Source organism: Anabrus simplex, chromosome 7, assembly GCF_040414725.1.
Source record: "Anabrus simplex isolate iqAnaSimp1 chromosome 7, ASM4041472v1, whole genome shotgun sequence".
Classification (NCBI taxonomy): Eukaryota; Metazoa; Arthropoda; class Insecta; order Orthoptera; family Tettigoniidae; genus Anabrus; species Anabrus simplex.
The window spans coordinates 56764171-56779535 of NC_090271.1; the positions used below are offsets into that span (position 1 = coordinate 56764171).

General features: G+C 42.0%; 1 protein-coding gene across 1 annotated transcript in view; it reads right to left on the bottom strand.

Annotated features, from left to right (window-relative positions):
* LOC136876896 (4-hydroxy-2-oxoglutarate aldolase, mitochondrial) overlaps positions 1-15365 on the bottom strand; it is a 281174-nt gene that overhangs the window by 158171 nt on the left and 107638 nt on the right. The window contains exon 2 of the mRNA XM_068228481.1: positions 879-1007. Within this exon, the coding sequence (XP_068084582.1) occupies positions 879-1007 (129 nt within the window). The remainder of the gene's footprint in view (positions 1-878; positions 1008-15365) is intronic.

The window sequence follows — 15365 nt, forward strand, 5'->3', positions numbered from 1 at the left end:
CAGAATGAAGCAGTTCCAATAACATACTATTCACAACTTTGAAATGACTGAATGTCACGCGCCTTCAGCGCACTCTGCACTTAAAGCTGAACGTCTGTTTAGTACTCTACCAAGAGCCTTAGCACGAGGACCAGTCAGCCTTTTTTTGGTATGTCGCACCTTATATAAAACCTTGTAAGGTTTATATGTATTATGTTCACACTCTCACACTTGTTCTTTCCTCTTTTTTATCTTACAGACGATCTCAACACGGCTCCATTTTAATTCATTTTAATTCGACGACACACTGATGTGGACTTAGGTACATGTTGTAAATAGTTTTAACACTGATGATGGACCTTAGAGTCCGAAAACCGGTTAGGCCTATGTAATAGTATAGTGTGCTGATACGACTGTTGTGATTAATAATAATAATAATAATAATAATAATAATAATAATAATAATAATAATAATAATAATAATAATCAATCCAGTACGCTAAAAGGGGCAGACGACGACAAAAACACATCTAGAACACAAGCACCGTGGTCCACAGATGGCCTAAACGCAAAGAAAATAATAATAATAATAATAATAATAATAATAATAATAATAATAATAATAATAATAATAATAATAATAATAATAATAACAAATGCTTTAATATGCTTTGGATCTATAGAGTAACAACGTTAATGTTTTAGTTCCTTTATATTATGATCAGTAATTTCAAATTAAATTCATTATAAGCGGATATATCTAAGGTAACATTAGAGTAACCAATGGATCTGGAAACATCTAAAATTTATTGACTGTGTCTATTTATATTCAGTCACTATGAAAGAAGTTCTGTAACAGTCGATCCGACGTATGTCATCATAAGAAGATTGGTACTCACATTCACAGGATGATCCCGCGATCAGCAGCTTGTCTTTCGGGATGAGCTCACGCACTTTACGCACCATTTCCACGCGCTCTTCTGCCGTCATCAGTGGATATTCTCCATTGGAGCCTTGCACCACGTAACCTGGAACAAATTCATAGTAATAACATTATCAGAAAATGTAGGCCCAATGGAGACACATAATACAGTACGATTTTTAATAATAATAATAATAATAATAATAATAATAATAATAATAATAATAATAATAATAATAATATTGAGCTTTATCGGGACACTGTTGTAGTGACAGACAGACAAAACCGTCAACCATAACAGACCAGACATCAAACTGGTTAACAAGAAAACTGGGACAACTTTCATTATTGACATCGCAATCCCCAATGACACCAACATCGACAGGAGGCACCATGAAAAAATCTGCAAGTACAACGAACTTGCAGAAGTGATCAAGAGGATCTGGAAGATGAAACTGGTACGGATAGTCCCTGTGATTCTGTCAGTCAACGGCCTCATTCCACACACACTTCACAAGAGTCTGCAAGAACTGGGTCTTCCTCCGAATATGTACAAATTTACGCACCATTCTGTCCTCCTGTCAACATGCAACATTTGTAACGTGTTTATTACGTTTTTCGGAGATATATATACACATTTGATTGAAAATCATAGTGGGAAATTGGTATCAAAACGCATTTAGATGTGTAATTATATTTGTTGGCTTTAAAGTTATTTCATGTAAGTCGTGATGCGATCTACTGAACTCTTGGTCGTCCACATAATTGACGCCGGGCGCTAAAGATCGATCAGTGAGTTTCATCTGGGATGCACTGTGATTAATTAAGGGTTATGAACTTCATATTGTTGGTCCGTATTGAACTGAGATAACATATAAATAATGCACTGTAGAGTTTTCCACCTATTCAATACTAAGTTGTATTTACAGTATTTACATTACGTGGGACTAGATTCAACCCTACATGGCTGATGATGACCCCGAGTAGGGTTGAAACTAGTCCCATGTATTGTAAGTACTGTAAATACAACTTAGTATTGAATAGGTGTAAAACTCTACTGTGCATTATTTATATGCTGCGCTGTGGTGAGATCTGGCCGCATACGCGCTACTCCTTACGTCGTCATTTGTCGAGTTGGTTTTAAAACGACAATGATTTGAGTGTCGTTTGTTCTGCTTGGACCGGGAAAGAAGAAACGTCGTACGCTGGTCGCTGGAGGAAAGTTTAAGAAAAATCAAGTAAAGAAAGGAGAATAGATGGTGCAGATGTTTGACCCGGGTTGATTCAGTCGCCATCCGGCGATATTGCCAAATTTTTTGTTGTTTTTCCCACATCTTGTATTCCTATCTTATGGAATAATTATAAGTTGCTGTTCTAATTTTTCTTGGTCGCCTGGATTGTACTACAGTGATATATTCGGAATATCGAGCATAACTATTTCGGAATGACTAATTCAAAATCTTGTTAAGTCATTACAGTTATTGGACTCTGATTGTTAAGTAATTGAATAGTCAAGATTTTAAAAATGTGAAAGGTGTTAGTTAATCATGTACGGGTGTTGGGCATTATTTTCGGGGCTCTCATTAAGTTAAATACCTGGTAACATTGGGTATCAATAACCTTCTTTGATAAATCATGTTCAACGATGGAAAATTTAGCAGAAATCATACGTAAACCGAATGAGTTGGAAATTGTTTCTGGTAACTATCCGGTTATTCTTTGGCAGCCATGTTCCTTTTTCTTGATCACGTGATCTGGTTGCCATGGGTTAAATTTTGTAAACATAATTGTGGGGAGGGGTTGTCCTTTGTTGATAGTTGAACATTTGAGCTTCGACGATTGAGTCGTGATTGTTCTGTTTGATGGTGGTGGTGGTGGTGGTGGTGATTATTGTTTTAAGAGGAAGTACAACTAGGCAACCATCCTCTATATAACACTAATCAGAGAGAAAAAATGGAAGGGGCCGACACTTCGAAAAATATCGGCCAAAGGAAGACAAGGGCCACGAAGGGCGTGAAAATGAAAGACTCCCTAGCCCTCGCAAACCTAATAGCGTCGGGGTCGGAAATGAACAAGAGTTGACCAAGGGAGGTCGGATAGGATAGATAAAAGTGACAAGCCTAGCACAAGTAAGTGGAAGAAATGCCAGGACTCAGCTGAAGGCCCCGTGGTCGCCAACCCACGCTCCAAAGTTCAGAGCCCCTGCGGCCCCTTTTAGGCGCGTCTTACGACAGGCAGGGGATACCGTGGGTGTTATTCTACCGCCCCCACCCACAGAGGGATTCTGTTTGATGTCGTGGATTGCATTTTGACTTTAGCTGCCTGAATCTGTATGCAATTCGGTTTTAATTGCTTGATATCTTAAAATGATATTGTCTTCGGGAGTTATAACCTTCTTAAGTGTACCATTTTTTGTTTTCTTTCTGATGTGGCATGATTTAAGGCTTGTGGAAGTTTAATATTTGCATTTCATATCAGAGCATTGGAAGTCATGGAGAAACAATTCTCTACTCAATATTAAGCTGTAGAATTTCTAAGCTATCAAATCCTATTTAGCTTAATTAATTAATTTTTTACGTGAAAATTATGCTAAGGAATATTGAATTTTCACGACCACATTGTAATAGAAACAGACTTTCAACGTATTAGGTCGTGTTACGTACATATAGTACGTGTTGAAGAGATGTTAAGTACAGAACAAAAATGGCCAACCGGACACCAGTGGGATCCGAACCCACAACCTCCCGATTTCGTGTCGGTTGCTCTACCAATTGATCCTTTCCAACAGAACAAGGATGGCCGAGGCCACCATAGCTCAATAGAGCAACCGACGCGAAATCGGGAGCTTGTGGGTTCGGATCCCACTGGTGTCCAGTTGGCCATTTTTGTTCTGTACTTAACATCTCTTCAACACGTACTACATGTACGTAACACGACCTAATACGTTCAAAGTCTGTTTCTATTTCAATTATGCTAAGCTACATTTTAATTTTTAATAATTAATTATTTCATTTCTTGAAGACATTAATATATGTATAGTAATTTAACAGGGTCGAACTTTTCACTTTAGTGTTTTTTGAAAGAAGATTCCAAACTTAATTAATAATTCATTTTAATTGATTTTTAAATTAATTAAAATTTTATTCTGGAATTGCGGTCTATTTTTATTTGAGTCCACAGACTTGATTTATTATTTTACTAAACCGCCTCATATCTGGGCCCAGATTGTTTTAATTTATTCACTCTTCTACATTGGGACTGTTCTGGTAAGTACATTTCCTTTTCTCGTTGTGATTTTATTGATGTGAAAGTCCCAGGTTGTGCAACTACTATCGCTAGTGAATACCTTGGAGATACGCGATACATTATGCGATCGTTTCTCGCGCAAGAATGAAGATCCCGTGAACTATAGTTTTGCATATACCTGTATATCAATGTTTGTATTATAATGTGTAAATACTTTAATTATTGTAAGGCACTTGGTACATCCCGTGCAACGTTACTACCAATATTTCCTATGGAGAAGTGTTTGTATATAATAATAATAATAATAATAATAATAATAATAATAATAATAATAATAATAATAATAATAATAATAATAATAATATGGCCTCACTGGGTGAGATGGTCGCGTAATACGCTCTCGCCGAGCCCTAGTGGTGTATGGTGATCAAACCTGAAAGGAGTTACCACGGTGGATGTTACTTGACTATTGGTATAATTCCAATCATGTTGATTTTTTCAGTTTCCATTTACAGTAGAATTGTGAAAAGTTGCACCTGTCTCGGTTGGAGCTTAGTTCCAGAGCGTCGGGGTGAAAGTCGTAACAATTTGTCCGTTTCATGGTGAACGAGGGTGTTTGCCGTGCGGGTAGGGTTGTGCAGCTGTTAGCTTGCATTAGGGAGATAGTGGGTTCGAACCCCATTGTCGGCAGCCCTGAGGATGGTTTTCCGTTGTTTCCCCATTTTCACACCAGGCAAATGCTGGGACTTTACCTTAATTGAGGCTACGGCCGCTTCTTCCTTGTCCAAGCCCATCGTCGCCATGAGACATATCTGTGTCGGTTCGACATAAAGCAAACTGTAAAAATAAAACTAGTTTCATGGTGGTATGTGTAGGTCCAGTAAACTCGGTATGTGGTGTGTGTGTGATTACCTGATTTACTCCTTGATATAATACAGACAACCAGAAGACGAGGTAGCGTGGTTTCCCTCGCGTACCTCGCATTTTTTGGAGAGGAAACTGTTTTCTAAATGCAAAATACGTTGTACCCGGGACAACCATTATGGAATCAAGTTTCCCTTATAGAATGTTAGGTTCACTCAACCACACAAAACTAGGCCAGTAAAGACATATTTAATTGTGCACATTCTCGAAACGCGAGGATATTCTTAAACTGTGGATAGCGAATGGCCGGAAGAGATGATACTTGGAATCCTACCACCTGTACAATACTTGCATGTTCATCCTATTTCAAATGTCCTATGTTCAACTCTCGGCCGAGCTATCGTACGAGGGTTGTAAATAAAGTAGTAGCAACGTAGTCCAGACAATCGCAGGAGATCGAGCATGCGCAAGTGGGAGCGGTCAGGTGACTGTGCATCCAGTTGGGAGTATTGTTGCAGTGTGTTGTTGAAGTGAAGAGCCTCAATTTCACCGCTCTAAAGCATGTTTTTAAAAGGTGATCAGCGTTCGTGGATTAAGATCTAGCTTGCACGTGGCAAAAATGCATCAGAATGTTATCCAGGATTGCCGGTACGTGAAGCCTGTGGCGAGAATGCCTAACCGTATAGGACGGCTGCACGATGCGTCAAGGCGTTTCCTGCGAGTCGGATTTGCACCGCACAGGTCAGTTGTCCATTTCTCCAGATCAGACTGACATCGTGTATGGTCTCCTTTCCGTAGGCCATCAATTACTTGTAGAGGTTGCTCTTAGTCATCAAACGGTGTGGTACATACTGACGAAATGTCTTAACATGAGGGAAATTGCGTCCCGTTGGGTTCCACATCAACTCACCGACGTACAGAAATGGGGACAGATACCGCAACGAAGGAGACGCATTTCTGCAGCGTATTGACGCCATTGATCGGACGTGAGCATGGGCCTACGAGCCTGAATTAAAGCGTCAATCGAATGAATGGCGTCACCGAGGTTCGCCACGTCCAAAGAAATTTCGACAAGAAGCCAGTCACTCGGAGCGTGTGATGATTATGGCATACGACTATGACGGTGTTACTCTTACGTGTGCTGTGCCTGAGGGACAAACCATCGGCAGTAAATACTATTGCCGATTTCTGGAGCAACATCATCTGCGTCCGTCTATGTGGCGCAAACGTCCATGTTTATTGTGAGACGATTGCCGTATCGTGTTGCATGATAAGGCAGTCGTAAACAATATCAAGCTCTTATTGCAACGGTGGCATAGGAAGGTCTTGGAACACCCTCCGTACTCACAAGGCATGAATCCTTATGACTTGGACCTGTTTCCGAAGTTGAAGGAACCCCTCCGAGACCGCCGATTTCCTAACGTGCTATCTGTACTCCGCGCAGTAGGGAGCTCCATCGCTGTTATCAACAGAGAACGCCTTGCCAACGGTCCCTACGGCTTTCCGACATTTGGTAAGACTTTGCGGGTGACTGCACAGAAGGAATGTAATGCAATAGTATTTGTTAGTTCATTAAATATTGTGTTCTATCAATATTGCCACTACTTTATTACCAGCCCTCGTATGGTCACGTTATATGGCTCGAAGACTGGACGTTTCTTCTGCCCTAGCGTTCTTGCAATTCATACAAAACCCACTTCCCTCCATTACACTGACAGGCACTATAACCCACGTGGCAGACACCACTCAGCCTCAACGGTGAATCTACCTTACGAGGCACTTAGCTGAGTCCTGGCATTGCTTCCACTTATTGCTACTCAATTTCATCTATTCTATCCGACCTCCCTTGGTCAAATCTTGTTCTTTTCCGACCCCGATGGAGTTAGGTAGCGAGGCCTTGAGAGTCTTTCATTTTCACGTCCTTAGTGGCACTTGTCTTTATTTGGCTGATACCTTCATTTTTCGAAGTGTCGGACCTCTTCTATTTCTTTCCCCCTAGTATTGGTGTTAATAGAGGATGGTTGCATAATTGTACTTCCTCTTATAACAATAATTACTGTACCTTACGAGGAATGCACCAATAGTGCATGCTTCTAAGATTGATTTGGCCATGATTTGCAAATGTTGCTTCGTCAGTAAACAAGATGAATAAAAAAAAACAGTCATATCATGTCCTTACCTCATTTCCAAAACATGACATGATTTTGAAAATAGTCTCCATGTACTTCTTGACTGGTAAGGATGGACCAGATTGATTGCAATGTGACTTGGTACAGTAAAATCTCTCTAAATCAGAATTGCCAGCGACCCAAAAATATTTCCTCCCCACTTTCATCTATCCTGTCCGACCTTCCTTGGACAACGCTTGTTCTTTTCCGACCTCGATGGTATTAGGTTTCCGAGGGCTAGTGAGTCTTTCATTTTCAAGCCTTCGTGGCCCTTGTCTTTCTTTGTCCGACACCTTCATTTCTGGAAGTGTCGAATCCCTTCAGTTTTTTCTCTCTGATTAGTGTTATATAGAGGATGGTTGCCTAGTTGTACTTCCTCTTAAAACAATAATCACCACCATCACCACCCGTTTACACTGAGCTAATATTGTGTCAGCCTATATTCTGAGTGGCGTCTCTGATACCGAGACTTCTATGAACCCCAAAAGTGAGCACATTGTTTGAGTATCAAGTTCGAAAACAAGGCTGACAATGTGTCCAGCCCTCCGTATCTCTGTGCACACTGTCATGATGTTTGATTAGTCCTTGTTCATGGATATCTGTGACACCATCTGAGTCATGAACACAGGACCCAAGTTCACAGAAACGAGATAAGGGACATAATTACGATCCACAACTTCACGTGGCCTACGATGAGGCAGCGGTACTCTAATTTCCTACCCACAAACTTCAGCTAAAAAAGCTTAGAGAATACTTAGGAAGGAGTGGCTGAGACATGAAGGCTAATGTTTCCGCTCAAGTTCTTACGGTGCTGCCTGCTACTGTTCAATTTAACCATAACAGATGCAGCATTGCATATGTGCTTTCTTTCTTTCTTTCTTTCTTTCTCAAGCTGCCTCTGTGGATCAGTGGTAGCGTGAACTTGTCCTCGGGCACTCCCGGCACTAAAAGCCATGCGCCATTTCATTTAGTGGTAGCGTATCGGCCTCCAGATCCCAAGATAGCGGGTTCAAACCTGGCAGAGGGTAGTATTTTTGAAGGGCGGAAAAAGTCCATTCGACATTCCATGTCGTATGATGTCGGCATGTAAAATATCTCTGGTGACACATTTGGTGTTCACCCGACAAAATTCATTAAATCTCAGCCATAGACGCCCAAGAGAGTCTGCCACCTAGTAGGCCCTGAGTAAAACGGAACGTCGAAATTGACGAGCAGACAGCCAGATGGCGACAAATTGAAATGTTTGCACACGGTAGCTGAGGCCATACAATTATTATTATTATTATTATTATTATTATTATTATTATTATTATTATTATTATTATTATTATTATTATTATTATTATTATTATTATTATTTCTTAATCCTTTTACCCTCCAGTGTTGGTTTTACCCTCGGAAGGGCAGTGTCCTGGAGCGTGAGAGTTTGGGTCGGGGATACAACCGGGGAGGAGGACCACTACCTCTCCCAGCGGCCTTACCTGCTAAGCTGAACAGGGGCCTTGTTGGGGAGTGGGAAGTTTGGAAGGGACAGGCGACGAAGAGGGAAGTAAGCTGCCGTGGCCTTAAGTCAGGTACCATCTCGCCATTTTCCAGGAGAAGTGGGAAACCACGGAAAACCACTTTCAGGATGGCTGAGGTGAGAATCGAACGCACCTCTACTCAGTTGACCTCCCGAGGCTGAGTAGACCACGTTCCAGCTCTTTTACTACTTTTCAAATTTCGTAGCATAGCCGGGAATCGAACCCAGGCCTCCAGAGTTGGCAGCTAATTACACTAATAACCATACTACAGAGGCGGGCATTGCATATGTTCAAAGCAGAATTTACTTGCTTACTGTACGTTCTCTAGACAGTTCGCTATTTTTATTTCTGCTTTAAAAGTTTGCAGAAGTGTACTTTTAATTCTACCACTCAGGTGAATTCCATATGTGTGGGTGGTGGCTAGTGCAGCGCAAATGAAAAATCTTGATCATGCATCTCTGTGTGGTTTGTCTTCGTTGTTAAGATATTAGAGTTGATTCTGGTAGATTGTGAAGTTATCTAGAATAGCAGTAAGCAGTAAGTGTTCGAAATCTACTTTCAACCAATTAAGTCGTATTACGTACATTTAGTATGTGTTGAAGAGATGATATGTACCGAACAAAAATGGCCAACCGGACACCAGTGGGATCCGAACCCACGATAGCTTACTTGGTAGAGCAACCGACGCGAAATCGGGAAGTTGTGGGTTCAGATCCCACTTGTGTCCGGTTGGCCGCTTATGTTTTATACTTAACATCTCTTCAATACGTACTAAATGTACGTAACACGACCTAATAGGTTGAAAGTCGATTTCAATTACAATGCGATCGTGAAAATTCAATATTCAGAATAAGTATTCCTTTCAATGTTTAAAAATTATTTCTGCATTGACATGATCGTACTGTATATTCGTGAGCACAATGAGTGAAGGCAAAGTCGGTTTGACATTCCCGATAACTGAAGTGTGGCAGTAGCCATTGTGGCTAATTTCACAGCTTTGCAAATATGCAGAATATTTGCCGATTTATCTTAGAATTGACAAATACGTTTTACTTTTGGACTGAAAAGAATTAAAATATTGAGCGGATTAGCTGCGGTCTCCTGTGGGTGGAGGCAGTAGAATAACACCCACGATATCCCCTGCCTGTCGTAAGAGGAGACTAAAAGGTGCCCCAGGGGCTCTTAATTTGGAAGCTTGGGTTGGCGATCACGGGGCTCTCAGCTGAGTCCTGGCATTGCTTTCACTTACTTGTGCCAGGCTCCTCACTTTCACCTGTCATATCAAACCACCCTTGGTCAACTCTCGTACTTTTCCGACTCCGACGGTATTAGATCACTCGAGCCCTAGGGAGTCTTTCATCTTCACGCCCTTCGTAGCCTTTGTCTTCCTTTTTCCGATACCATCATTTTTCGAAGTGTCGAATCCCTTCCACTTTTTTCTCTCTGATTAATGTTATATAGAGGGTGGTTGCCCAGTTGTACTTCCTCTTGAAAGAATAATCACCACCACCACCACCGGAGTGGCGGCGCATGCTACCGCGCTACGGCATTACCTCTGCATTCGGGAGACGCAAGGGTTCGAGCCCCACGACTAGTTGTCCTGAGAATGGTGTTCTGTGGTTTCCTATTTGCGCTTTGACGAAAATGCCGGAAAAATTCCTGTTCGCAGGCCACAGCCGACACCTTCCACCTCCTTACCGAATTTCATTCACGAACGTTCGCTTCTTCATTAGCTCCTCAAATGGAGTTGACGTCAGGAAGAGCATCCGGCTGTATAAACATGCCATATTAATTCATCTCGCCTCATCCCCGACCGCGCTTCGAGAAACGGAACTGAAGGGGCTGACATACATTAAAAAGGATTAAAATGTTCGAAAGATTAGGCTACGTGCCGGCTCACCCATTCCTTATCTCATTATCATCACATACCTAAACGCGCAGGTCGCCCATTGGCATCAAATAGAAAGACTTGCACCAGGCGAGCCGAACATTTCCTCACACTCCCGGCACTAAATATGATAAGCTTAATAAATAAATTAAATAAATAAATAGATAAATAAATAAATAAATAAATGAATAAACCTTCCTCAACACTGTTTTATCCGACATTTTATAACGTCGAGGTTTACAATAGTCCTTCTCCATTTCCTTCCGTCCTTTACAAACTCCACCCATCCTTCTTTGGGTATTTTCACCGCATCCAGTCTTGTACACTCATATTCATATTTTAAAAAACAGAATATCTTGAAAGACTCGAGATAGGAAGTTCATATTCACAGGACATGTTCATAAGTATGTTCTGCAGAAACCATTAGCATTTCAGTCACCTAGGTTCAGCATTTGTCCTGTGTCATAGGCGAGGCGAGCTAAGTGAATGTTACAAATTGTACTTGTGAATGTAATCCATAAGGATTGGGGGCAATCTTAGGATAATTTTTACCGTAGTCCGCCTCTGTAGCGTAACGATTAGTGTTATTAGCTGCCTACCTCGGGGGCCCGGGTTCGATTCCCGGTACTGCCAGAAATTTAAAACTGACAGGAGGGCTGGTATGTGGTTGATATGGTACATGCAGCTCACCTCCATTTGGGGTGTGCCTGAAAAGAGCTGCACCACCTCGGGATGAGGACACGATTTTGTCCGACACGTTGGCTGAATTGTCAGCGTACTGGCCTTCGGTTCAGAGGGTCCCGGGTTCGATTCCCGGCCGGGTCACAGATGTTAACCTTCATTGGTTAATTCCAATGGCCCGGGGGCTGGGTGTTTGTGCTGTCCCCAACATCCCTGCAACTCACACACCACACGCAACACTATCCTCCACCACAATAACACGCAGTTCTCTACACATGGGAGATGCCGCCCACCCACATCGGAGGGTCTGCCTTACAAGGGCTGCACACGGCTATAAGTAGCCACACGAAAATATTTTTTATACCGTTGAGAGACAAAAAATTATATTTAAATACATTGCGTGTTTTCTTTCTTTAAATGTATCACATCAGGATTTACGTAAACAGCTGTTATTAAGATAATGAAATGAAACCTCATAGTTTAGGTTAGACATGGTATCTTCACGTGGTGAGTAATGTAAATTCAAGGGACGTAATACTTCTCGTGTACATTACTCATTTAATTGTTATCGTATACCACGTTTTTGTGGAAATATGATGTGCTACAAATTTGGATACAGTGTGTGAAATTTCGTATGCGAGTAGTATAATTGGATGGTTCTGCCGCCTCCTCCTCCTCGCGCGACGCGGGAAATTTGAATTCTGGCGGGAAATTTGAATTTTGGCGGGAGATTTGAATTTGTAAACAAAGCCACGTGCTTTTTGACAGACAACAACGCATCGCTAACCTCACTGCTGCCATCATGACGGGCCTAAACCTCAGTAGTACCAACTTAACCTAACTAGCGTGAGGTAAACAAAGCCACGTGTTTTTTGACAGCCACGTGCTTTTTGACAGACAACAACGCATCGCTAACCTCAGTACTGCCATCTTGACGGGCCTAAATCTCAGTAGTGCCAACTTAACCTAACTAGCGCGAGATAAACAAAGCCACGTGCTTTTTGACAGCCACGTGCTTTTTGACAGATTTGTAAACAAAGCCACGTGCTTTTTGACAGACAACAACGCATCGCTAACCTCAGTACTGCCATCTTGACAGGCCTAAACCTCAGTAGTGCCAACTTAACCTAACTAGCGCGAGATAAACAAAGCCACGAGCTTTTTGACAGCCACGTGCTTTTTGACAGATTTGTAAACAAAGCCACGTGCTTTTTGACAGACAACAACGAATCGCTAACCTCAGTACTGCAATCTTGACGGGCCTAAACCTCAGTAGTGCCAACGTAACCTAACTAGTGGGAGGTAAACAAAGCCACGTGTTTTTTTGACAGCCACGTGCTTTTTTTGACAGCTGTCATCCGCCATCTTTAAACCAAAAAGCACTGTGCTGCCCTCTTTAGATGCAAAATTCGTCACCTGTCATCCGCAGTGCTGCCATCTTGACGGGTCTAAACCTTAGTGCTACCAACTTAATCTAACTAGCGCGAGGTAAACAAAGCCACGTGTTTTTTGACAGCTGCCATCCGCCATCTTTAATCTATAGAGCACAGTGCTGCCCTCTTTACCTACTTACCTTTGAAATGTGGTGGCGGATAATTTGAAAAATGCTTTTTGACAGCAGCCACCTTTGTGCACCATGCTGCCCTCTTTAGCTAGATACCTGTGGTGGCAGGCAATTCCACATGACAGCAGCCATCTTTAATCAAGAGAGCACTGTGCTGCCATCTTTAGCTAGATACCTTTGAAATGTGGTGGCGGCAAATTGAAAAATTTCACGTGCTCTTGTTTGGAAACAAACTCACGTGCTTTTTTGACAGCTACCATCCGCCATCTTTAATCAACAGAGCATAGTGCTGCCCTCTTTAGTTTGAAATGTGGTGGCGGCAAATTCCACGTGCTCTTGTTTGGAAACAAAGTCATGTGCTTTTTTGACAGCTGTCATCCGCCATCTTTAATCAACAGAGCACCGTGCTGCTATCATGCGGGCAATTTCGTCAGCTGTCATCCGCCATCTTTAATCCACAGAACACCGTGCTGCCCTCTTTATGGCTACTACCTTAAGCACGTAGTAGCGGGCAATTTGAAAAGTTCTGTTAGCTATCATCCGCCATCTTTAATCAAGAGAGCACCGTGCTGCCATCTTTAGCTAGATACCTTTGAAATGTGGTGGCGGCAAATTGAAAATTTTCACGTGCTCTTGTTTGGAAACAAACTCACGTGCTTTTTTGACAGCTACCATCCGCCATCTTTAATCAACAGAGCATAGTGCTGCCCTCTATGTGGTGGCGGCAAATTCCACGTGCTCTTGTTTGGAAACAAAGCCATGTGATTTTTTGACAGCTGTCATCCGCCATCTTTAATCCAGAGAGCACCGTGCTGCCCTCTTTATCGTAGTAGATGTAAATTCGTCACCTGTCATCCGCAGTGCTGCCATCTTTAGCTAGATACCTTTGAAATGTGGTGGTGGATAATTTAAAAAGAGAAATTCTACAGCAGCCCTCTCTCGACGCTAATTGCATAAGATGGCGGCTATACATGACTCCTTAAGGGTGCTTACGCAAGATGGCTGCTATACACAGGTTCTTATGAGACGCCCTTGGGATGCTTGCGCAAGATGGCAGTTATACATGGCTCCTTATGAGATGCCCTAGGGATGCTTGCTCAAGATAGCGACTGCTCTTATGGGACGGCTTAAGTGTCCTTGCACAAGATGGCTTGAGACGCCCTAAGGATGCTTGCGCAAGATGGCGGACACAAGATGGCGGCTATACACAACTCCTTATGAGACGCTTTAAGGGTGCTTGCGCAAGATGGTTGCTACTCTTATGAAGAAAGCTAGCTTAGAGGCCAACGTGTCGTGCTAGTTCGATTCATTAAATTTAGGGCTTAAATGCAAAATGTTAAATATATCGAAAACGGTGCACCGTAGAGCAAAACGGACAAAATGTTTCTGCCTAATACCTAGGTTCGCAGTATGAGGAACAAGAAAACCATAGTCTAATGATGGGATCAACGGTTCGGTTCCTACTTAGGCCCTTTGACATTTGCTCTGTTTTAGCTTGTATTGAAGCAAGTCTTCGTAACATGATCAGGTCTAACTATGGTAGAGAGTATAACGTACCGTGCTGGTTCGATTCATTAAATTTGGAGGCTTAAATGCAAAATGTTAAATATCTCGAAAACGGTGCATCGTAGAGCAAAACGGATAAAATTTTTCCGCCTAATACGCAGGTTCGTAGTATCAGGAACAAGAAAAAACATAGTCTAATGATGAGATCAACGGTTCGATTCTTACTTAAGCCCTTTGGCATTGGCAGCTATCTATTTCTACAAGATGGTATCTGCTCTTATGAGACACAAGATGGCTTGAGACGTCCTAGGGATGCTTACGCAAGATGGTGGTTATACATGGCTCCTTATGAGATGCCCTAGGGATGCTTGCTCAAGATAGCGACTGCTCTTATGGGACGGCTTAAGTGTCCTTGCACAAGATGGCTTGAGACGCCCTAAGGATGCTTGCGCAAGATGGCGGACACAAGATGGCGGCTATACACAATTCCTTATGAGACGCTTTAAGGGTGCTTGCGCAAGATGGTTGCTACTCTTATGAAGAAAGCTAGCTTAGAGGCTAACGTGTCGTGCTAGTTCGATTCATTAAATTTAGGGCTTAAATGCAAAATGTTAAATATATCGAAAACGGTGCACCGTACAGCAAAACGGACAAAATTTTTCTGCCTAATACCTAGGTTCGCAGTATTAGGAACAAGAAAACCATAGTCTAATGATGGGATCAACGTTTCGGTTCCTACTTAGGCCCTTTGGCATTTGCTCTGTTTTAGCTTGTATTGAAGCTAGTCTTCGTAACATGATCAGGTCTAACTATGGTAGAGAGTATAACGTACCGTGCTGGTTCGATTCATTAAATTTGGAGGCTTAAATGCAAAATGTTAAATATCTCGAAAATGGTGCATCGTAGAGCAAAACGGACAAAATTTTTCCGCCTAATACGCAGGTTCGTAGTATCAGGAACAAGAAAAAACATAGTCTAATGATGAGATCAACGGTTCGATTCTTACTTAAGCCCTTTGGCATTG